General features: G+C 39.8%; 1 protein-coding gene across 4 annotated transcripts in view; it reads right to left on the bottom strand.

Annotated features, from left to right (window-relative positions):
* Positions 1-24,959, bottom strand: part of tax1bp1b (Tax1 (human T-cell leukemia virus type I) binding protein 1b) — a 90,877-nt gene that overhangs the window by 53,350 nt on the left and 12,568 nt on the right. For all 4 annotated transcript variants that reach the window (XM_052015813.1, XM_052015816.1, XM_052015814.1 and 1 more), the window contains exons 3-6: positions 14,263-14,365; positions 13,405-13,592; positions 8,854-9,012; positions 1,109-1,257 (exon numbers count right to left, since the gene is read on the bottom strand). In XM_052015813.1, the coding sequence (XP_051871773.1) occupies positions 1,109-1,257; positions 8,854-9,012; positions 13,405-13,592; positions 14,263-14,365 (599 nt within the window). The remainder of the gene's footprint in view (positions 1-1,108; positions 1,258-8,853; positions 9,013-13,404; positions 13,593-14,262; positions 14,366-24,959) is intronic.

Here is a 24,959-nt window from a genome sequence, read left to right as displayed (position 1 = left end):
AGCCACTATAGGAAAATATATTCAGGGGAAAAAAAAAACTGAATGGAAAAGTGAGCTGTGCACACAGGGGACTGCAGAGAGATACAGACAAGTTAAGCTTTGGAAAGAAACAGTAGATGAAATGTGGTTATTCGGTTTGGTAAGAAGCACAGAAAAAACGAATCATTTTTAAATGGTTAGGTGGTGGTAAATAATAGTCTGCATTGGGATGTAGCTGTGCTGATTCACACAATGCAGAAAGCTAGTACAGAGGTATACCAAGCTCTTTGGAAAACCAGTGGTATATTAGCCTCTAGTAGAGGTGCTAGAGTTTAAGAATATGCAAGTTTTGCTGTAATTGTGCAGGGCTTTTGTGCAGTTGACTCAGTGTAGATTCGTTAGATTTTTTTCCTCTGTGGCGATTGTCCCATGAAGAGAAACTGAGTGGGTTTACCCTTAGCTCAGTGGAAGTAGAAGAATAAGAGGTGATCTCATTGAAACACTAAAGTGCTGAGGGACAAATGATTGCTCATGCTGAAAAATCTAGAACAAGGGGGCACAGTTTCAGCATGTGTTTGATTATTTGAGAATGAAACAAGAAATGTCTTTATTTAAGAGCTGTAAATCATCGGAACTCACTTCACCAGAAGGCCAAGGATGCTCTATCAAATGTACAGAAAGTTGAGAACAGTATGTTTTTGGAACCAAGGAAATCAATATGAGGATCTGTGGAAAAGTTGACTTGAGGTACAGCATGAGTCATGAGAGTGAATAACCTTGTACTGTACCCTTATTTCTTAAAGGTCTACTGAAAAAGGTACATTGCCAGGAAAGGCAACAGACTGAAAAGGAATATCAAAGTGGTGCTGGAAGAAATGAACGTGGTGCTCATAATATTTAGGCAAGAACTTGCTATCAGCAGTGAGTAGTTCCTACTTGTTGCTGTCCTCTGGTGAATATGTACATCCTTTAATGGTATTTTCAGCAAGCTCTGGCCCAAAATTGTAAATCATGAGGAAAAGTCAGTAAAATGTAAAGGACTAAATTCCCACAGCAAATCACAAACTACTATAATAATTGTGAATCCAGACGGGACAGTAATTGCACAGCATATCAACATTTTTCCTACCTATCTAATTCAGTTTCCTTTGTAATGGCTTTCTGATTAGCAGTTACTATGTCTTCTTCAAGTTGTGCAATTCGTGCTGCAACTTCCTCGTACTTCTTCTCGACATCATCTTTCTCGACTTTCAAAGCTTCTGAACTCTGAAAGAGATCCTAGTCACACAAATTGCAAAAAAATGTGTTAATAAAGATTTCATCAAGGTAATAATTATAATCTGTACATATCATACACATACAACAAATACTTACATACTTTTTTTTAATATTTTCATATATATGAGCTGGACAAAAATGTAGATGGACTGCTTAGTAAGTTTGCAGGTGACAAAAATTGGTGGAGCTGTGGATAGCGAAGAAGGTTGTCAAAGGACACTGTAGGATATAGATCAGTTGCAGATGAGAGCAGAGAAATGGCAGATGGAGTTTAACCTGGGCAAGTGCGAGGTATTGCACTTTGGGAGGTCAAATGCAAGAGAAATGTACGCTGTAAATGGCAGGACTCTTAACAGCATTGATGTATAGAGGGACCTTGGGGTCCAAGACCATAGCTCCTTGAAAATGGCAACACAAGTAGATAGGATGGTAAAGAAGGCATATGACATGCTTGCTTTCATCGGTCAGGGCATTGAGTATAAGAATCAGGAAGACAGGGTGGAGCTGTATAAAACTTTGATGAAGCTGCATTTGGAGTATTGTGTTCAGTTCTGGTTGCCCCATTACAGGAAAGATATGGAGGCTTTGGAGGGGGTGCAGAGGAGGTTCATCAGGATTGGCTGCCTGGATTAGAGAGTATTAGCTATAATGAGAGGTTGTACAGATTGTTTTCTCTGGAGCATCGCAGGCCAAGAGGAGACCTGATAGAAGTTTATAAAGTTAGTGAGTGGCAGAGATAGGGTAAATAGTCACAATCACTTTCCCATTGTCAAATACTAGAGGGCATAGCTTTAAGGTGAGAGGGGAAAGTTTAAGGGAGATAGGATAGGCGGCTGGGGCGGGAGTGGCCGTTCCGCTTTTGGCGGGAAGGCGTCAGTTTGTGAGGCGATGGGCGGCAGTGGGGTGAGGGCGGATTATATCATGTTATTGAAAATCCTGTCCCACAGGATTCGGCTCTGGGACCTCTGCTTTTGGAGATTTTTATTAATGACTTGGATGAGGGGGTAGAAGGGTGGGTTGGCAAGTTTGCAGATGACACAAAGATCGGTGGTGTTGTGGATAGTGTGGAGGACTGTGGAAGATTGCAGAGGGACATTGATAGGATGCAGAGCTGGGCTGACAAGTGGCAGATGGAGTTCAATCCAGAGAAGTGTGAGGTGGTACACTTTGGAAGGACAAGGTTAATGGCAGGATTCTGGGCTGTGTGGAGGAGCAGAGGGATCTGGGGGTTCATATCCACAGATCACTAAAAGTTGCCTCACAGGGGGATAGGGTAGTTAAGAAAGCTTATGGGGTGTTGGCTTTCATAAGTCGTGGGATCGAGTTTAAGAACCGCGAGGTAATGATGCAGCTCTACAAAACTCTGGTTAGACCACACTTAGAGTACTGTGTCCAGTTCTGGTTGCCTCATTATAGGAAGGATGTGGAAGCATTGGAAAGGGTGCAGAGGAGATTTACCAGGATGTTGCCTGGTTTGGGGAGTATGCATTATGAGGCGAGACTAAGGGAGCTAGGGCTTTACTCTTTGGAGAGGAGGATGAGAGGAGACATGATAGAGGTGTACAAAATATTAAGAGGAATAGATAGAGTAGACAACCAGCGCCTCTCTTCCAGGGCACCAATGCTCAATACAAGAGGGCATGGCTTTAAAGTAATGGGTGGAAAGTTCAAGGGAGATATCAGAAGAAGGTTTTTTACCCAGAGTGGTTGGGGCATGGAATGCGCTGCTTGGGGCGGTGGTGGAGGCAGGTACATTGGCCAAATTCAAGAGATTGCTAGATAAGCATATGGAGGAATTTAAAATAGAGGGACAAGTGGGAGGAAGGAGTTAGATAGTCTTAGGTGAGGTTTAAAGGTCAGCACAACATAGTGGGCCGAAGGGCCTGTATTGTGCTGTACTGTTCTATATGCGGTGCAATTTTGTTTTTACACCAAGTGGTAGGTGCCTGGACTGCACTGCCAGGGGTGGTGGTGAGAACATATACAATAGTGGCATTTCAGAAGCATTTAGACAGACACATGGACATGAAGGGAATGAAGGGACATGGATCATGTGCAGGCAGACGGGATTAGTTTCATTTGGCATCATGTTCGGCACAGACATCGTGGATCGAAGGGCCTGTTCCTGTGCTGTACTGTTCTATGTTCTATGAACACACTGCTCATCCATGCACAAGTGCATTACCTGCTGCAATCTTCCAAATTTGACCTCTATAATGTTCAACCCACGCTGAGTTTTCTTTTCTCGTTCTTTCCATACCAAAACCTCTTTCTCTTATTTCTGCAATGTAAATTTCTTTCACCAATTATTTCCTATTGCTTGCAACAACAGCTAAACTGCTGGAGGAACTCAATGGTTCAAGCAGCATCTGTGGAGGCAGGGGGATCATCCACATTTCGGCTTGAGATCCTACACTGGGATGTAGGGCCTCGACCTGAAACACAGATGCTGCCTGACCCACTGGGTTCCTCCAGCAGTTTGTTTTTTCGCTCCAAATTCCAAAATCTGCAGTCTATTGCGACTTCATTTCCTATTACTCATTTTCTCTTCTTATCCAACTAATTAACGGTCCAGATATCATTGCAGGAGTTATGATTACTAACTTTGCAGATGACAAGGATTGGTGGTGTTATGGATAGTGAGGTCTTCAGTTGCAGATTGATGTTGATCAATTGATAAGATGGGTGGAGCATTGGCAAATAGAATTTTAAAAAGTGAGGTGTAACATTTTTGGAGAACTAGGATGGGACAGACACAAAGTATGGAGGAACCGAGGAAGTACTGAGAAACAGTGGGACCTTGCTGTGCAGTTGGAAGAACAACACCTTGAACCGTTGAGTTATTCCAATGTTGTGTTTTTGAGCTGGTAGATTAATTGGCCACTGTAAATTGCCATTTGTACAGGTGAGTGGCAAGAGAATGGGGGGGGGGGGGGGGGAGTTGATGGGTATGTGAGAACGGGTTGACAGAGAACTAAGTGAAGGAATGGAACTGATGGCAATTCTCTGAAAGCTGGCATGGACTCGGTAGGCTGAATGGCCTCCTGTTATGACTTAAAATAACAGGACAATACGATATGACCGAGATAATTGTAATACCAGGTATTGTTCTTTGTGCCAGGAATGCTTCCAGCTCCTGAACAGCTGCCTTCCTGATTTGTATCGGGTTTCTGGATAACCACATAGATTTGAATCTGGCTTGATGTCAAGAGCAGCCAATGTCATTGTACCCTCACAGTTCAGTTCACTTACTGGGGGTCAGTAGCTAAATTCTTCTGACGATTATCAGTCTGAGATTCAGTGACCAGAGTTTCCTGGCAGGTAATTACCAGTAAGAAACAGTAATAGGAGTTTGCCATGTGTTTTCTTACATATGCTCTGCCAGTCAATACAATAAGTGATTCTGTACTCAACTCAGCCATTTTCCCACCCTATCCTCATATCCCTTAATGACTCAGTTTATCTCAATCTCAGCCTTGAATATATTCAAGACCCAAGAATCCATAGCCCCCTAGGTAGTTTTTTCCAAATATTTACAAGACTCTGAATTAAGATTCTTATCTCTGAAGTTAAATTTTAAATCCTTCAACCCAAGGAAACAACCTCTCAACATCTACTTTTTCCCCCAAAGGTCAAGGTCAATGTCAAAGTCAAATTTATTCTCATATGCACAAACGCATGTATGCACAGGTGCAATGACAAAGTTACTTGCAGTAGCATCACAGGCACATAGCATTTAGGCACAGAGTTTTAAAACTCTTAAAACCTTGTATATCTCACTGAAATCACCTCTCATTCTTCTAAACTCCAGCAATTAAAGGATAATCTTACTTAATCTTTCCTCGTAGGACAATCTGCTCACCCAAGATACACAGTAGTTCAGGTGTGGTCTCACTCAAGCCCTCTACAACAGCAGCAAGACTTTCTCAGTCTAATACATCAAGTCCCTTGCAATAAGAGACAGAATATCATCTACCTTCCAAAATACTTGCTTTACTTGTATGTTAACTTTCTGCATTTCATGAACCAATATACTATGTATCCTCTGTTCATTAACATTGCTATTTACTCAATATTTAAAAAAAATTCAATTCCAAGAAAAGTGAACAACCTCAAATTCCTATATTATACTAACATCTGCCTCCCTTCCCCCTCACTCTCTTAACCCAAATGTATTCTTCGGTCCTCCTCACAACAACACTGCAATGCTGGAAACCTTAAACAAAAAATCCTGGAAAAACTCAGCAAGTCAGGCAGCATCATCACTGACTGTTTCTCTTTCCACAGATGCTGCCCGACTTGCTAAGTTTTTCCGGCATTTTCTGTTTTGGTTTACTTCCTACACAGCTTTGTTCTTCCACCAAACTTAGGCAAGTTACACACTTTCTTATCAACCTGGCATCAAAACAAGTTGTAAATAACTGAGGACACTTTACTGGTGCCTGTGGGCAATCCCTTCCCCCACCAAGTTACAGCCCACCAACATAAAAAAAAGTCCTCGCTGTTCCCATTTTATTGTCATTCAACCAATCCTCTACTTGTGTTAACAAGTTATCCTTATCCCATCATCTGTTACTTTTGGCTTTAATATTTTATAGAGCCTTCCCACATGGCTTTAGAAAATCTAGACATCCATTTGTTTCCCCCTTCTCAAACCTGGCAGATATATTCTCTATGAGATTTGCCAAACACTTTTACTAATTATATGATGACTTTTAAGTGTTTAGTTAATGCATCATCAATGATGAATTTTAGAATTTTGTTATCAAGCAAACTGGTTTATGATACCTTTTATTCCCCCTCACTCTTAAATAGTGGTGCTATATTTCCTACCTGCCAATCTGATAAGACTGTTCCAGACGCTAAGGAATTTTGGAAGGCCATCACCAATGCATATTGATGGCTGTTGGGAGTAGGTTAAGAAAAATGAGGTAACGTGCCTTAATGATTATCACCCGGTGGCTCTGATAGTCACCATCATGAAGTGCTTCGAGAGGCTAGTCAGGGCACACATCAACTCCAGCCTCCCATACAAACTTGACCCACCGCCAAAACAGGTCCACGGCAGACTCCATCTCCCTGGCCCTATGTTTGGAGCACCTGGCTAACAAAGACACCAACGTTGGACTCCTATGTATTGACTACAGCTCTGCCTTTAATACCGTAATTCCAAAAAACAAAATCATCTCTAAAGTCCTCAGGACTCAGCATCTCCCATTGCAACTAGATCCTTGACTTCCTGATCAACAGACCACAATCAGTTAGGGTAGGCAGCAAAACCTCTGCCAGAATTATCCTCAAAACTGGTGCCCCACAAGGCTGTGTCCTCAGCCCCCTTCTTTATTCCCTATACGCTCACGACTGTGTGGCCAGATTCTGCTCTAGCTCCATCTACAAGTACGCCGATGACACCACCGTAGTGAGCTGGATCTCAAATTAGGATGAGACAGAGTACAGGAAAGAGATAGAGAGTCTAGTGACACGGTGTCAAGACAACAATCTCTCCCCCAATGTCAGCAAAACATAAGAGCTGGTCACTAACTTCAGGAAGTGGGGCAGAGTAAATTCCCCTGTATGTATCAATGGTGCCGGGGTGGAAATGGTTGAAAGCTTCAAGTACCTAGGCACAAACATCAGAAAGAGCTTGTCCTGGTCCAACTACCAGGACACTATGGTCAAGAAAGTGCACCAGTACTTGTACTTCCTCAGAATGCTAAGGAAATTCAGTATGTCCTCGTTAACCCTCATTGAACCATTGGAAGCATCCTATCCAGCTGCATCACAGCTTGGTATGGCAATCGCTCTGCTTGAGACCACAAGAAATTGCAGAGAGATGTGGACACAGCTCAGTCCATCACAAAAACAAACCTTCCCTCCATGGACTCCGACTACACTTCTCACTGCCTCAGAAAAGCAGCCAGCATAATCCAAGACCCCTCCTACCCTGGACATTCTCTCTTCTCTGCCATTGCAAAAGATAAAGCTTGAAAACACGCACCACCAGGTTCAAAGCCAGCTTCTATCCCGCTGTTATAGACTCTTCAACAGACTTCTCATATGTTAATGATGAGCACTTGACCTCGCAATCTACCTCGGCATGGCTCTTGCACCTTATTGTCCACCTGCACTGCACTTTTTCTGTAACAGGAACACTGTTCTGCATTCTATTATCGCTTTCCCCTTGTATTACCACAATGTTTGAAATTATTTGTATGGATGGCATGCAAAACCAGGTTTTCACTGTACACGTGACAATAATAAACCAATTCTAGACTGGACTTTATCAACAGTTCAGATCTGAGTAAATTCCCATGTTGTTGGATAGGCTGAGTATTTCAAGTACTTTTCCAACGTTTGCAAAGAATATAACATCAGATTCAAGAAAAATAGATTTGCATTTATTTTGCGCCTTCCAGAATCACAGGAATGTTTCAAAATATTTTACAATCAACGAAGTACTACTTTGAATTATAGTCACCAGTGTTATTGTGGGAAACATGACAACTAAGTTTTGCATAGCATAGTTTTGCAAATTATAATGTCCAGATCATCTATTTTACTGATGGTGCTGCATAAGCTAGGATAAGTTTCAAAAGTATGTTGTGGAGCATCTGTACTCCCTGAATGACATAGGTGGTTCAGACTAAACCAAGAGTCAATACAGAGCTATCCAGCCAAGAATTACACTAAAATCTCCCTTCTGCTTTATAATTAGCAGCTGGAAAGGTTTCTGGAGTCACGTTTTCCAAACCAAACCAGCAAATCCAAAGCCCCATCTCCACATCAGTGCACAAAAGCACCCAGCCCTCCTTAGTGATCAGCTTCAACAAGCCTAACAAGGTCAAGAGCAAACATAAACCACAGATATTCAAAATTCAGTTTTTTTTTACAAAATGAGAGTTAACAAAACTATCCATTGCTATAATTTTCAGCTGGAAAATGGAGGAATAGTAAATACAGGTAGTTCTGCTATGACACGTGTTTCCATAACTCAAATTGGGTACAACGCGATTGATGAATTAGGGAATACTATTTGTATTTTGAGGGCAGAGTTGGTTATAATGCAATTTCGATCGGGAACTAGAGAACCATTTAAGAGTTACTCTGGAAATTGACAAGCTGGAAAAAAAGCTGTCTTGGGAAAAAAATAACTGCTTACATGTAACTTCCCTGCAGTAATCAGACAACATTGTTCTTAAGAACACAGGCTGCTAGTTTCATCACAGGAGGCCATTGGAAATTGAAAACAATCGTTTCTATTGACACTTGTGCAAGGATACTTTGTTAAACAATGTAACATAGAGCCTTTAGTATTTTCAGCATGCAGTAACAGAAAAAAACTCTCAGCTATTAAAAACACCTTTATTTTTGAAAATCCTGCAGGAAAAATAACTTGTCATTGTGAGTCTAAAACTCTCCAGCCCCTAACCACCCCACCTTCCCATTGAAAGGATTGTTTTTACAACGCGATTTTCGATATTGCAAGGCTTCTTAGGAATGCATCTTTCACATTATTGCATAACCACCAGTAAAGTCTATTGACTTCTAACCAAGGGCATTACAGTAAGAGCTCTCATATCCATTTTAACTTCATACCTTGTAATCCTTTTTTATTTGGTCACAGACTTCTTTCTCATGATGAATTTCTATATCAAACTTTTCCATGCGTTCACATAATTGCCCAAGTTCCTCCTCAAGCCCAGATTTAGCTTTCAATAGTTCCTCTTTTTCTTTGAGCAACATTTCAATCTTTTGCTGAATATACAGAAAACAGGAGAATAATTTTTAATATTGTGTGTCAACCAGCTTAATTTCAACAGTAAAATAACAACAGTACATCACTTGCAACAAAGCACAAAAGGAAAAGCAAAAGCAAATCAAATGTTCACAGCCATGACATTCCTTAGCATCGAGAGTAAATTTATTATGGACCACTCTTTAACGTCACACTTCTACCAACATATGCAACAAATAGCAATACAGAAGCTACAATACATTGTTAGCTGATCTCAGTTGGTGTCAGTTGTTAATGTATCACGCCTGGTCTCCACCTGAACCGGCTGGGTCTATTGCAGCCCAAATCCAAGACTATCTTTGTTGAAACGTAAGAATATAAGAAACAGGAGCAGTAGGCAGCCATGATGCACTTGAACCTGCTTGTCATTCAATGAGACCTTGTTGCTTTGATTATTAGCCTCAGTTCCATTTGCATGCTTCATCCCCATTGCTCCGAATCTGAAATCCACCTCGGCCTTTAATTTACTGAATGGCTCAGAAACCATAACTCTCCAATATAAACAATCCCAAAGATTCACAATATTTTGAGAGAACGTCCTCCTCACTTCAGTCTCAAATGAGTCTCTTTATCCAGAGATGACATGCCCCTAGATTCTACCATCGTGACAAACACCCTAATAGCTCCTACCTTGTCAATCACCATCAGAATCTCACATAGTTTAATGATCACTGCTGTTTTTCTGAAGTCCATATAGAAGGAACCGTCAAGTCGAATCTACTCAAGCTTTTCTGATGAGACAACCCCTTCATCTCAGTAATCTCTCTATGCTCCTTCCAAGTAAAGTATACCCTTTCTTAAATAGAGCAAAATTGAATACAGTGCTTCAGATGGTGTCTTAACAAAGCCTCGTGTATTTGTAGCAAGACTTCCCTACTTTTGTACTTCACCCTTCTTGCACGGAAGTCCAATATCGGTTCTGCTTTCCAAACTACCTCCATACTCATTTCTTGTGTTTCTTGAACAAGGACAACACCAGCACTGAATTCGTCACACTATTTAAATGATAGGTCAGTTATGCATTACCTGGCTCAAAGCTCTAATTTGCCCCCACCATCCCCCCACTTGTAGCTCCAGAATCATATTAAACTTTTCTGGCCCTAAGCACCCAGAACCAGAGTGGTCCATGAGCAGCAATTATATCTAGGACACCAGATCCTGCTGCCCTGGTCCAGACCACTGAGACAACTTTTTAAATAGCTCATGCTCTCAAACACCTTTTTAAATGTTTCTAAATGCCTCTGATAATCAGAACCATGCAAGATATGAAATAGATTTAAATATATATTTTTAACATTTTCCATTATTAAAAAGAGAAATATTAAAAATAATAATGTGCACTTAAAATACACATAACTAGTACAAATCAACTTGGAACGTTAACACCAAATAAATAACGTAAATCTGCACTTCCATTTCAATTCAAGTCACCAACTCCATTCAAATAAATGGGGTCATGCTATACACATGGCTGACCCATCAAGTTTGATGGCCTCTGCCCTGGCGTCACTGCTGTCCAGCCATTGAGCAGAATGTCGGATGTGATGGCAATGCAATTTTCTCTATGGAAGTGCTGACTGAAGTCCAGCACAATGTACCCCATGTTACAGAGGGGTTACATTCCTAGAAAACCGTCCACATCGCAATTTTTTGTAACAAGAACCCTTTATCCCCACCATTGAAAGCCATGTTATAAGTGGAAATGCATTTCACGGGAAGCTTTTGTCTCAACAGTAATGCCCCCTCAGGTGCACGGCCTACAGGCAAGAATATTCTGATTGCGTTATAGGCAGAAGAGAAAGGGTTGCTGTTATAATTAACTAGGAATGGATATTACATTATTTGACAAAGTGTGTTGTATAAGGATTAATAGAAGATCGCCTTGTCAGTTTCCAAAGCAAGCCCCTTATGTGGCCTCCTACTGTGAACTAGCAGTCTATGATCATTGTCCTTGGTAGTGACTTACGAATTCTGTGAGAGTGAACTTCCATTACCCTAACTGCCATAGTGCGGGGATACACTGTATAGTCAAGGCCAATGTTCTGCTTTGCTATTCTTACTTGCAAAATGGATAAACACATTTCTCCACATTATATTCCATTTTTCCAAACAGAAAAGCAGAGTATATTTTAAATGGTGTGAGACTGGGTAGCATTGCTATTCAGAGGCTTGGGTATTCATGCAAAGGTTAACACACAGATACAGCAAGCAATCAGGAGGGCAAAGACTACATTAGCCTTTATTATGAGAAAACAGCAGTAAGAACATTTTATTGCAATTGTATAGGGCCTTGGGAAGACTGGACCTGGACTAAGGTGTACAGTCTTGGTCTCTTTAACATACAGAGAATGCAGCGAAGGCTTGCTGGACTGATTCCAGCGATGGTGGTTTGTTGTACGCAGAGAGACCGAGTACACGGGCACCGTTTCAGAATAAGCAGTAAACCGTTTAGCATTGTGGTGGAAAGAAATTCCTTTGGTGAACCTTGGAATTTTCTACCCCAGAAGACTGTGCAGACTCATTGTTCATTCAGAAAGATACTGTTAGATTTCTCGACATGAAGAGAATCAAGGAATCTGGGGACGGCGGTGGAAAATGACACTGAAGTAGAAGATTAGCCATGACGTTGATGAATGGTGGAACAAGCTCGAAGGGCTGGATTGGCTCCTATTTCTTATGATCTCAAACTTGGAAACAAAACTCCAGTCTCTCCACCCAAGTCATTAATACAGATTGTAAACAGCTGAGAATCCAGACCTCTGTGGCACCCTGCCTCTTTTACTTTGCAAATCTGAAGATGACCAACATACCCCTACTGTTTCCTGTCAGTTAACCAGTCCTCCTTCCACATAACATAAGCCTCTATCTTGTGCTTTCTATGTTCTAAATTCTTCAGACTAATCAGAAGTTGAACACAAATGCCAAAATGTTTTTGATACCAATACATGCAGGCTTACGTAGCAGTGAGACAATTTCTAAAGTAGCTGACTCCTGCATTATGTTTATCTAGGACCTCAGCAAGCTATTGTGGAAATATAGAACTATAGAACACTACAGCACAGAAAACAGGCCATTCGGCCCTTCTAGTCTGTGCCTCTCCCATCCACGTATTGATCCAATTTATTCTTAAAACTCAAGAGTGAGCCCGCATTTACCACATCAGATGGCAGCCCGTTCCACACTCCCACCACTCTCTGAGTGAAGAATTTCCCCCCAATGTTCCCCCTAAACCTTTCCCCCTTCACCCTAAAGCCATGTCCTCTCGTACTTATCTCTCCTAATCTAGGTGGAAAGAGCCTATTCACGTTTACTCTGTCTACACCCCTCATAATTTTGTAAACCTCTATCAAATCTCCCCTCATTCTTCTACGCTCCAAGGAATAAAGTCCTAATCTGTTCAATCTTTCCCTGTGACTGAACTCCTGAAGACCTGGCAACATTCTAGTAAATCATCTTTGCACTTTTTCAATCTTACTGATATCCTTCCTATAGTTAGGTAACCAGAACTGCACACAGTACTTTGTATAATTTCGATGCAGATGTTGGAAGGAGAGATTTGAAAGCCTGTTATAACTTAAACAATTGAACACCCCATTTACTGTTGAAACTCACAGCAAAAAAGTCAATCACAAGTTGTACTTCAATTTTGTCAACACTTGAAGGAAACATTTCACATGCTATTATCTTCAGGTGAACAGAAATACAAAAACAGGATCAAGGTTCAAACATGTATTTGACATTTGCTCACAGCAGAAAAGCAAAATTAAATCTTTGGAGTTAATTTATTCACAGGCACATTAACAGAGACCCATTGTGGAACTTCATGTGTTAGTTCAGGATTCTGAAGCTTGCAGAAGTAAACCTCAGGTTTCCTTGCAACCACCAAAATTTTAGATTCTTAAGTTGAATTTAGATTCTTAAGTTGAATTTAGAGTAGAAAAGCTTCATTATGTCAGAAATGATCAAACAAAGACAGGCATATCAATAGGAAGAATGTATGACATTAAATGTAAATTTGTCATTTTTTTAAGAAATCTATGTTAATCAGTTTATGATAGATGACACACCATATTATTGTGGTGTCATCTATCATAAACTGGACATCTATAAGGTAGCTTTCCTCGGCATTCAGCCTCAAGAGCTTTCAAACTTGATCTGGTCTTCACCCACTTCTGACAACAATCAAATCCAAGAAATCTCAAATCATATTTTCCCCTCCTTAGACCAGTAATGCTAAAATTTGTCCTGGGCAACTTGTCCTGTTTCAGCTGGACTTCACTAAACCAAAATAACTAGGAATCTAAATCTTTTGAACACTCAACAAAATAACATTAAAATTGAAGATATCCTACCTCAAGAAAGTTAGTTTTTGTTGTCACCACGAGCATGTCAGAGTTTGTGTCATCTTCCATGGTAAGCAGCTCATCTGTGGGAGACGGCACGCGGAACTGGAAAGGTGTACTTGCTCCTCTGATTTCTCCCTTGTGCGTTACATAACAGAATTGATAAAACTCTCCATCATCGTTTGGAAGGTAATAACCTGTTAAAAGGTTTAAATGTTACTTTTTAATAAATATCATTCTCAAATTTAAAGTAACTTTACGAAAACTGTCACAACCTACGTAATTTTATAGTTAACCTCATTAATTTCACTGCTATAAAAATCACTGAAGCATGCACTGGTGACACTGATGACAAAAGTCCATCTCCACAGATAATAACTGATGTGTGAGGTATTTCCAAAAATAGCACACCTATGCAGCGGTTAGTCCTGCTTCCTCATAACTCCAGTGACCCAGGTTCAATCCCGACCTTGGCTACTGTCTTGCGGAGTTTGCAAGTTCTCCCCATAACGTGTGTGGGGTTCTTCTGAGTACTTGGGTTTCCTCCCACACCCCAAAAAAATGCTGGTAGGTTAACTAGCAACTGTAAATTACCTTTTAGTATAGGTTAATGGCAAAAAAAAAATGGGAGAGAGGCTATGGGCATGCACAAGACAGGTAGAGGTACAGGGAAATAAGGAGAGGGGAATGGCACTAATGAGATTGCTTCCAGAGGGCCAAAGAGCTTCAATCTGTGTCAGCATAGGGATAACAATTTTCAGTGTTGATTTCAAATTTCTAGAATCTACAATATTCTGCCTGTATTACACCTGTAATGTTTTAAAGTTTAACTTTGACTTCTGATAAAGGAAAACTAAGTTGGCTTACCTTGGAAAACCACAAGACGGGTATATGAAATTCCTTCTGCATAATCTTCTGGTACTTGAGACCACAGAAATGTATAGTAATCACGAGCAGTGCTCCAGCCAACCTGAACATTAAAAATTTTAAAAAATAAGTATTTGCAATACATATTTTATATTATTGTAACTTCAGTTCCATTTATTCTTTAAAATCAACATTTGTGGTGGATAAGTTATCTTAGTCTCAAAATTCCATTTATAAAGAGGTGCTTTGCCTTGCTGTCAATTAATATAAATAACTATTAAATAAATATACTTCAAAATATAAATTAACTAGCCATGTGTGAAGAATTTAAGTTAATCAATACAACTAATGGTATTAATTCAAAGATCAGGTGAATCATCGTGCCAAGTGTTAAGGTGTTGATATGACACAGATTACTGCTCTGAGATAGATCACTTTGAACTGCAGCTAACTTAATGGGGAAACATGACATGTTGCACAGTGAAAGCAAATTTTATACAAAAAAGGGCATTCTCTTTCGTTGCTGCTCAACACATTAAAAATGTATTTATAAGAATTCTTATTCAAATAATCAAAATGACATAATGCAACTTGAACTAAGACCAAAGCAAATTAAAAACCATTTGTAATGAACACACATTACTCCTTACAAGTAGGTAAAGTAGGCACTGAAATGATTCTTTTGAAGTTTCTGTTTGCCATCAAAGGATCATTGGTGATGCAACTTTGAGTGATTTAGACTAATATATACATTTATTATAGCTGACAATATGCCTTTTCATATTTAACCATGTAATAATTCCTATTATCGTAAACACCGTCCACAAAAGAAAACTGGTCTTCAACTGAATGCGTGCCAATTCTAGGTTAAATTAACCCCAAATCAACAATTATTGCAATAGCTATTAAATGTGTAATGTACTGAGAAGATTTTCTGTTAATCCCTTGCTGCAGCAGCTAACTGCATGCATTATTACATTCTATGAGGCTCAATAAAAGTGTAGCATATAAAGGTCAGTATGTTATATTTTAAAACCAGGGTGTGCTTCAGTTGATTTAGTTTATGGTTGCTGTACGCTAGTATGCAAGTACTTGGGCAGTAAATGTGTTTTAGGGGAAAGAAAGGAACTCGCTGCCTGAGAGAATGGTGGAGGTAGAGATCACCATAACATTTAAGACATATCCACTTAAATCACCAAGGCATTGAAAGCTATGAACAAATGCTGCAAAATGGTCATTGTTTAGATGGGAACTTGATGGTCAGCATGGATATGGTGGTTTCTGTGCTGACTCCGTGACACATGATTATGAACAACCTTTATACAATTATACAGGTTTTCATTAGTTATCTTTACCAATTCAACAACAAATTCTCAAAAATAAACCTATGATTATAACATTCAACCTGCATATTTTAAAGTTCATGCCACTGCCCAGTTTAGACAATGGAAAAAATGATTTAAATAACAGGTACTTAGACTTATAAATGTGGTCAATTCTATGTGCAGCTGACAGAGTGGGTGTTAAATTGACTGCTGCCAGGTGACGGCTACTTTTTTTAATAGGATCATTTAACATCTATTTGAATTCCACTGAAACCAACACCTGCATCCAGTTCAGCACATTTACAATGACATCAGCTAGCTATAGGGATAAGAGGCGATGACAACTTGCTAATCCAGCATTGCTGTGAAATATACAGAGAGATCTTCCATGAAAGGACAGATGTCACATTAACATCGTTGGACCTTATCAGCACAGTGGCAAGCTTGTCAAAAATGATTGCCTGTTAAACCTGCCCTCTGCCAGGAACTGAACCTATAATCGTAGATGGGATTTTAACTGATGCACCAAATCACGGACCTATACTCCACTAACATCCTCATTATAAAAAAACAAAAAAATAGAAGTGTAAGAAATACATATGTTTAATCTTGTCATTTGAGTTATACATTTTTAAATTATTTGTCAATTTATTAACAAACATGAAAAGAAATACTAAAACTGGTCACTTTAAAGAATAAAAATGCTTCTGTGAATACAAACAAACCATTACCAGCCATAAGGAAATAAAGCCAAATTTTCATTTTATCAGAAATGAAGCTGTAAATCTCAGAAGATGTTGGCATTCATAATACCAATCCAGCTTTTATAAAGTTAATACACTCAATACATTTAAATGCCCAACATTTAATGTTGTAATTTTCTTTAAACAGCAACCTTCTTCCCATCTTTAAAATTTAACTGTTTTTTTAGAAACTTGATGACTTTTGAAATTCTATTTACAAGTTTATTTGACAGTTTTTATTTCTATCAATTGACTGACTGTAAGGCAGAAGTACTTCTTTATAAACATTTCTGAAACTGAAATACTAACATATTCTTTGAACATTTTTGGTGGAAAAATATAACTGAAGGTACAATAATATAAAATATGAAGATGACATTTTGTCCATTATTCTAGATATTATTTAAATTGTTTTGGACTAATAAGTGGCTTTAATACTGGGCTCTCTCTACAATTTTCCGTGGTTTCCAGTTTTAAGCAACATATTTTACTTTTTTTCCCACATTGTTGTGTGAAACAGTTCTTTTGGAATCTTAGAGGTAGAGGAACTCTGGACAGTCTTTGTAATTTAAAAATGGTTTATTAACAAAGACAAACGCGGGGACAGAATCAATGGGAACAGATGCACACACACACACACAGGAGACCGCGAACGTGAGGAGCAATCGCAACGAGAATGAGATACACACAGACACACAATAAACAAGGTACAGCTTATCGAGGGATAAACACTTCAATGCCTGAATACCTTGACTCAAACAAGCATTGGCTCTAACACTCCCTGGAATCTGACTAAGACGCTCCCAAAGCACATGGTAGTGCACACTCTTACCAGTGGTCTTCGCAGCATTGTCTCACTATTCCTGGGGCAGTCGAAAGAGGGAAACCAGGGGACTGCAACACTCTTTATAGCGCTGGAAAGCCCAGCCAGTAATTTAGACAGGCCAATGGCTTGGATGTCAAGGACAAAGGTGCCTTCCAGGGCCAGTGGTCAGGCAGGTTCAGGAACAAAGGTACTCTCCCAGGCCAACCCCTATGCCCACACTTCATGGGTGGGGTGGAGCCAAACATCAATTGACAGTGTTGTGACTTCCAACCCAATGAGCAATGCTGTCATCCGACCAGAGGGGTCACTGTTGTCACTGTCACATGACAGCCATGCGCTTTCATACTACACACGTTTGCCACATGAAGCCACCTTGGCATGTTTTAAACTTTAAAGACTTGTCTATTGCGCTGTTTAAATGCAACCAAAGCATTGATCAAATTACATACTTCGGTCAAAAAGTATTTGAAAACTGTATCCTATATACTGAATCTGGTTGTTGCTAACACTGTCCACCACCCCTTCACCCTACCTTAGAGAGGAGCAATGAACAGAAATGCTGATAGCTCAGAAAACCAATGATTTTCTTGATTAACGCAAACATGGATAATCATAAGCCACAGTGGCAATATAAGTTTGTCTTTGAAGGATGAAATCTCCACCATACATTTTGATGAGTCAAGGTTTTACATTTCTGACTCTGAATTTATGCAATGTCACAAGATCACAAGATAAGGGAGCAGAAGCAGGCCATTCGGCCCATCGAGTCTGCTCCAAGGAAAAGGGAAAAAGAAATGGGGTGGGAAAAAAAGAAGAGAAAAAAAAACTATTCTAATCCCATTTGCCAGCCTTATCCCCATATCCCTTGATACCCTGACTATTTAGATATCTGTCTATCTCCTCCTTGAATACCCCCACTGATCTGGCCTCCACTGCTGTGCGTGGCAAGGAGTTCCACAATTTCACCACCCTCTGGGTAAAGAAACTTCTCCTCATCTCTGTCTTGAAACTGTACCCTCTAATTCTAAGATTGTGCCCTCTGGTCCTGGACACGCCCACCAAGGGAAACAGCCTAGCCACATCTACTCTATCCTTACCTGTCAACATTTTAAATGTCGCTACGAGGTCCCCTCTCATCCTTCGGTACTCCAGCGAGTACAGTCCAAGAGCCGACAAACGCTCATCATACTTAAGCCCTTTCATTCCTGGAATCATTCTCGTAAATCTCCTCTGAACCCTCTCCAACGTCAGCACATCCTTCCTAAGATGTGGGGCCCAAAACTGCGCACAGTATTCCAAATGAGGCCTCACTAGCGCCCCGTAGAGCCTCATCAACACTTCCTTACTTTTATACACTATACCTCTCGAGATGAATGCCAACATAGCATTCGCTTTCTTAACCACCGATCCAACCTGGTGGTTAACTTTTAAGGTATCTTGTATGAGTACCCCCAAGTCCCTTTGTACTACCGCACTATCAATCTTCTCTCCTTCTAGATAATAATCTACCCGCTTATTTCTACTTCCAAAGTGTACAACTGCACATTTCACCACAAGCTAAGTACCTGAATCTGGAAACTTGATCAATGTCAGCTGCAACACTTAAAAACAATCACTCTCAAAATCTCTACATATTCTCCATCATGAAAAGCTGCCTTAGTCCTTCTCAGGTGGTAAAGATGTGTATTGTAATGTTTTAATAATGTTTCAGTGATATAAATCAAAGGACTCTAATTTTTTTAAATGGCTTGTTATCAAGAACAAATAACATTTTCTTCTAATTTCAAGTGCATTGGCAAACATAGTTAATATTATATGCTTCGCAGATATCTGTAGTCTCCTACAGTAGCCACAACCATGAGGCTGCATTAACTCCAGCCTCCCGGAAAACCTCGACCCACTGCAATTCGCCTACCACCCAAACAGATCTACAGTGGACGCCATCTCCCTGGACCCACACTCATCTCTGGAGCATGTGGACAGTAAAAGACACCTACATTAGACTATTGTTTATTGACCACAGCTCCACCTTCAATACTACAATTCCAAGCAAACACATCACCAAACTCCGAGACCTGGGACTCAACACCTCCCTCTGCAACTGGATCCTTGACTTTCTGACCAATAGACTGCAATCACTGAGGATAGGCAGCAACACCCCCAGCACAATTACTCTCAACACTAGTGCCCCACAGGGCTGTGTCCTCAGCCCTCTACTCTACTCCCTATATGACTGTGTGGCCAGATTCTGCTCTAACTCCATCTACAAGTTTGCAGATGATACCACCGTTGTGGGCCGTATCTTAAATAACGATGATTTGGAGTACAGGCAGGAGATGGACAGCCGACTGACATGGTGCCATGACAACAACCTTTCTCTCAATGTCAGCAAAACAAAAGAGCTGGTCGTTTACTTCAGGGAAGGGGGTGGTGTACATCAATGGTGCTGAGGTTGAGAGGATTGAGAGCTTCAAGCTCCTAGGAGTGAACATCACCAATAGCCTGTCGTGGCCCAACCACGTAGACGCCGTGGCCAAGAAAGCTCACCAGCACCTCTATTTCCTCAGGAGGTGAAAGAAATTTGGCATGTTCCCTTTGACTCTCACCAATTTTTAGCAATGCACTATAGAAAGCTTCCTATCTGGATGCATTACGGCTTGGTGTGGCAACTGCTCTGCCCGGGACCACAAGAATCTGTAAGAGAGTTGTGGACACAGCCCAGCGCATCACAGAAACCTGCCTCCCCTCCATGGACTCTGTCTACACGTCTCGCTGCCTTGGTGAAGCGGCCAGCATAATCAAAAACCCCAGCAGGGTCATTCTCTCTTCTCCCCTCTCCCATCAGGCAGAAGATACAGGCACCTGAGGGCACATACCACCAGGCTCAAGGAGAACTTCTATCCCACTGTGATAAGACTATTGAACGGGTCCCTTATACAATGAGATGGACTCTTGATCTCACAATCTACCTTATGACCTTGCATCTTATTGTCTACCTGCACTGCACTTCCTCTGTAGCTGTGACACTTTATTCTGTATTCTGTTATTGTTTTTACCCGGGACTACCTCAATGCAATGTGTAATGAATTGATCTATACAAATGGTGTGCAAGACAAGTTTTTCACTGTACCTTGGTACAAGTGACAATAATAAACCAATAGCAATACCAACCTGCAGGTTTCCTTCCATAGTGTACTGAAATCCTGAAGCAGAATAAATCTAGCTGCAGTCTCCCATTGTTCAAATACAAATATTTATTCAATGCCAAAAAGAGTCTTCTCTTTTCTCCCGTGTCTGTAGTTTTACAAGTTTTTTTCTCTCCTATTTACAATAGTAATTTTTAATATTTGCTGAAACCAAAGTCATCACATCAAGCTACCCAGGTGCTTACAACTGACCTGTTTTTAAATCATTTCTGGACACCAAAACGTAGGCACTAAGAGTAAGGCCAGGAATTATTCCCACAGGTAAAACAGCACCTGGAAGATTCTGTTAAGGTTTGGTCACGCAACTAAGGAAGTATATATTAGTGATAGAATGGATGCAATAAAGGTTCATTGAACTGATTTCTGGGATCAGGTGCCTGGGCATGGGCAGAGACAGACTGGCCTACCCTCTCTAGATTTGAAAGAAATGGGAGGTTATCTTAGTGAAGCTAGAAATTCCTTGAAGCATGTTGACAGGGTAAATGCAAGGATTATGTTTTTCCTGGCTAGGCTGTCTAGAAAAGGGGTGGGGAGGGTCACAATCAAAAAGTGTCAGTTATTCAGGAGACGTGCTTCTATTTCTTATCTTCATATGCCACTTTCCTTCATAGAATGATTAAGCAGATTGGACTTGTACTCTAAAATTTAGAAGACTGAGAAGTAATCCTATTGAAGTATGCAACATTCTTTTAGGGTTTGACGAGGCATATAGAGGGATTATATATCCCCTGTATGGGTACCTAGAATCAAGGATAAGAGACTCAAACTATTGGGTCAGCATTTCAAGACTAAGAGAATTCTTCACTCAGAGCATGGTGACTCATTTGAATTCTTTACCCAAAAGGGTTACTGAAGGCTGAGTCACCGAGTGAGGAAAGTGATGTTGATCTTAAACAACAGCTATGATCTTATATAATGGGGGAATTGGTGCAAGGGACTGATTGGCCTTCATCTGATTCTATTTAAAATAAACACACAAAATACAGGAAACACACAGCAGGGTAGACAGCATTCTGTGAAACCGAATTAATGTTTCAGATCAAAGACCCTTTATCAGAACTGATGATTCGGCTTCTTTTTTTGATCTTGTGAATTATATTCGTCCTGCTTTTTGTGGACATGTCATTCCTGGGCAATATTCCACATTGTTGAATAAATGCCCACGTTCTACCTATACGGGAATAGCTTGGTACGGCACGACGAGCCCTCACAAATAAGCCACAACCCGATGTGTTCTCTGGCCATTGCTGTATCCAGAAATCACAGCCATTTCTTGGTAACACATGAACAGAATTGGCTGAAGATAGCCTGCTGTAACAGTGGAAGCAACAGGAGAGAGCTTAGATAGATCATCTACTTGGCACTTCTGGCTGAATATAGTTACAAATACTTTGACTTTAACATTTAGACAGTAAGTTCCAATATTGTTGAGCACAATCAATCGTACATATTTGTTTTGGTCAAGGTAAATTGAACAAATGAACCTGGCCAGTGGGGTCTCAGCTTACATCAAATGCGAACTAGATCTCTCTGGGAAATGCTGGTAGATTCTAATGACTAGCTAGCATTTAACTATTTAAATGACCGCAAGTCCAGAACATGTATGCATTTGATTTCAAATGCAGAAAACACAAATTTATTGAATGTTAAATGGTGCTATTTCTGTCAATATGCTCTATTGTTGAACTTCACAGAGAGCTCAAAAGCAAAATTCTACCTTGCTGAGATTTCCCAAGGGCTAGACCTGTTCCAGGATTCAAGACTCCATTAATATAAACCTCGATTAAGGGGAAAGGGAATTTCTGTCTGGAAAGGTCAATGAATTGAATTATAGGGAACTGATGTTCCAATATCTCTTGTACATCTTTATTCTCAGTGAATCATAATTTGCCTTCTTAACCAAATTAGCATCATTCCTTTTCTTTGTCAGTTTTTCGAAACAAAACTGTTCCATGATAGTGAGAATCCACGTTCAAGTTTGTATTGAAGTCTGCAGCATTCAAGTATATTTGATAAAAATGGATCTCAACAACAATGAAGCAAATGTTATCTTTACAACTTTATGTCTAACCATTCATTGTTTAACATATCTTAAACAGTTCGCTAAAAAAAGTGGTCTGTTTTGCATCACCATTTAAATGCATCACTCATTTATAAATCAAGACTTCATGACAAATTAAAATGTTTTCATAGAATAGTACAGCACAATACAGGCCCTTCGGGCCACAATGTTGTGCCGACCTTTAGACCTCGCCTAAGACTATCTAACCCCTTCCTCCCACTTATCTCCCTATTTTACATTCCTCCATATGCTTATCTAGCAGTCTCTTGAATTTAACCAACGTACCTGCCTCCACCGCCACCCCAGGCAGCGCAATCTATGCCCCAACCACTCTTTGGGTAAAAAACCTTCCTCTGCTATCTCCCTTGAACTTCCCACCCATTACTTTAAAGTAATTAGATTTCCAGCTGATTGAATAAAAATGGAAGTAGCAAGCAAAACAATTAAGTTCAGGACACCCAGATATAAGCTGGTGCTTCCTAGCAAGTTACGGACTGTTATTTCACAGCAGTCATACATTTTGCACACCATCTGTATTAACTCGATCATGTTTGGAACCTTACCTGAACTGCCCTAATTCACTTTTCATAGCCTAGTTCATCAGAGCTAATCCATGAAAACAAAACAATGGCACAACTAAGAAGTAAAATGCAAAGCAAGGCAGAGAGAGAAATGAATAGCGATCAAAATGAAATGTCTAACATATGATCCAGAAATTCAATATACTGTACAACATGATGATTAGAAAACTTCAGAAACACTTTGTCATTTGTATTACATACTGATCCTAATCACTGAATTGCACAAATATTTGTCACAGCATACCACCACATACCTACTTAACCTAGAAATATAATATGTTTCTTTATTCTTGTGAAGTCTAAATTCTGTGACTCTTGATCCAACAGGAGTACAGCAGTTCAAAGCAGCAGCCCACCCATCTTTTGCAGAACAACAATTACAGATGGGCAATAAATGGTGACCCTGTCAGCAACACCCACATCCCATTTAAGAATTAGCAAATTTCAAATATACACAATTCATTTCAGACGTTTTTTAATTCTGCAAACAAAAAGGAACCAATATGCAACCAAATTATTCAGCTATGCAACATACAAAGACCACCAGGAGATGGCACCACAGTTTTTTGCACTCAATATAAAATTTTGAAGTTACCACTGCTATGGGCTGCAATTGTTTTCATCATAACACTATTAATCAAAACTGCATAAAATCTGTTCAGTCAACAGCCACAGAAGACAATGATAGTCAGTACCTGGCCGAATTATATTAATCATCCTTATGTCAGTCTTTTCATTACCATCTTCAAAAGTAGAATGGGCCAGGACTAGTTCAAGCTTTCATGACAACAAACAGATTGATCTCATTAAATGTTGCTTAAACATTTTTTTTCTAGTAGATCAAAGATACAATAGGCTGAAACATATTTACTTTTGGTATGTGGTTCCACAAAGAACCAGAGGCAAAGTCCATCTTGCAGGTCATACTTCCACATTAAAACACAGTATACAGAGGCAGGTTGGATATCAGATGCTAACATATCTGACTTCCTGCTCCATCGAGTCTAATGAATCTGGGTGCAGAGCACTGACACGTTTGACCCACGTGGCTAAATGTTCTTTGCATTTGGCTCTTCATGTTTACTCCAGCCGTGGATGGCAAAGTTTGTACAATTCCAGTTATTTGAACCGAGTTGCTAACATTGTTAGAAAAGTAACTGCAGTACTTCATTATTTTTCATTTTGTCTTATTTTTGATTTCAATTAATTTCAAGTCATTTAAGGAACATTTAAGTGAATGTGTTTTTTTAAAACATTCTGTTTATTAATGATTTAAATCTATTTGAAATATCTTTACGAGTCACTCTAACTTCCGGGGTAGAATCTCTGGCATACAGGACCTGGCTCAAAAATCACTCCACACAAATAAGGCAAATGAAAATGCAACAAAACATGCAAAACTTTTAAAATTATACTTGTCCCAAAATCACAATACTTTAAAGCTGTGCTCCAATACTGCTGATATCCTACGCAATTATTTTTCCAAAAACAAATCAGTTCAATCACCAACTAAATTGTTTTACAATCAAAATACAACATTATGATCTCAACACAGTGCATTCACGCAAAATGTATTAAACTTGCATTATTTCTCAATCAGTAGTTGAATCAAATTATAGCACAATCAGCTACATTAAAGTGTAACATTTTTGCAGCATGATTACAAAGATTTAACACGAAAACCTCTGATCACTTGATCTTTACCACACAACTACATGAGAAATGCAGAGAGCAGCACTGACTGTTAAACATGCTCTCTTTTTACTTCACAATAGCCTTTGATTCCATTAATTGAGAGAGACTGTGGAGCATCCTTCTCAAATTTGGCTAACCACAGATATTCGTCCAAGTTTAATCCGAGCAAGTGTGAGGTGTTGCACTTTGGAGGTCAAATGTAATTGGAAAGTATGCCATTAATGGCAGGACCCTTAACAGCATTGATGTATAGAGGGAT

The sequence above is a fragment of the Pristis pectinata genome, chromosome 5 (genome assembly GCF_009764475.1).
Source record: "Pristis pectinata isolate sPriPec2 chromosome 5, sPriPec2.1.pri, whole genome shotgun sequence".
Lineage (NCBI taxonomy): Eukaryota > Metazoa > Chordata > Chondrichthyes > Rhinopristiformes > Pristidae > Pristis > Pristis pectinata.
This window is presented reverse-complemented; position numbering and strand designations above follow the sequence as displayed.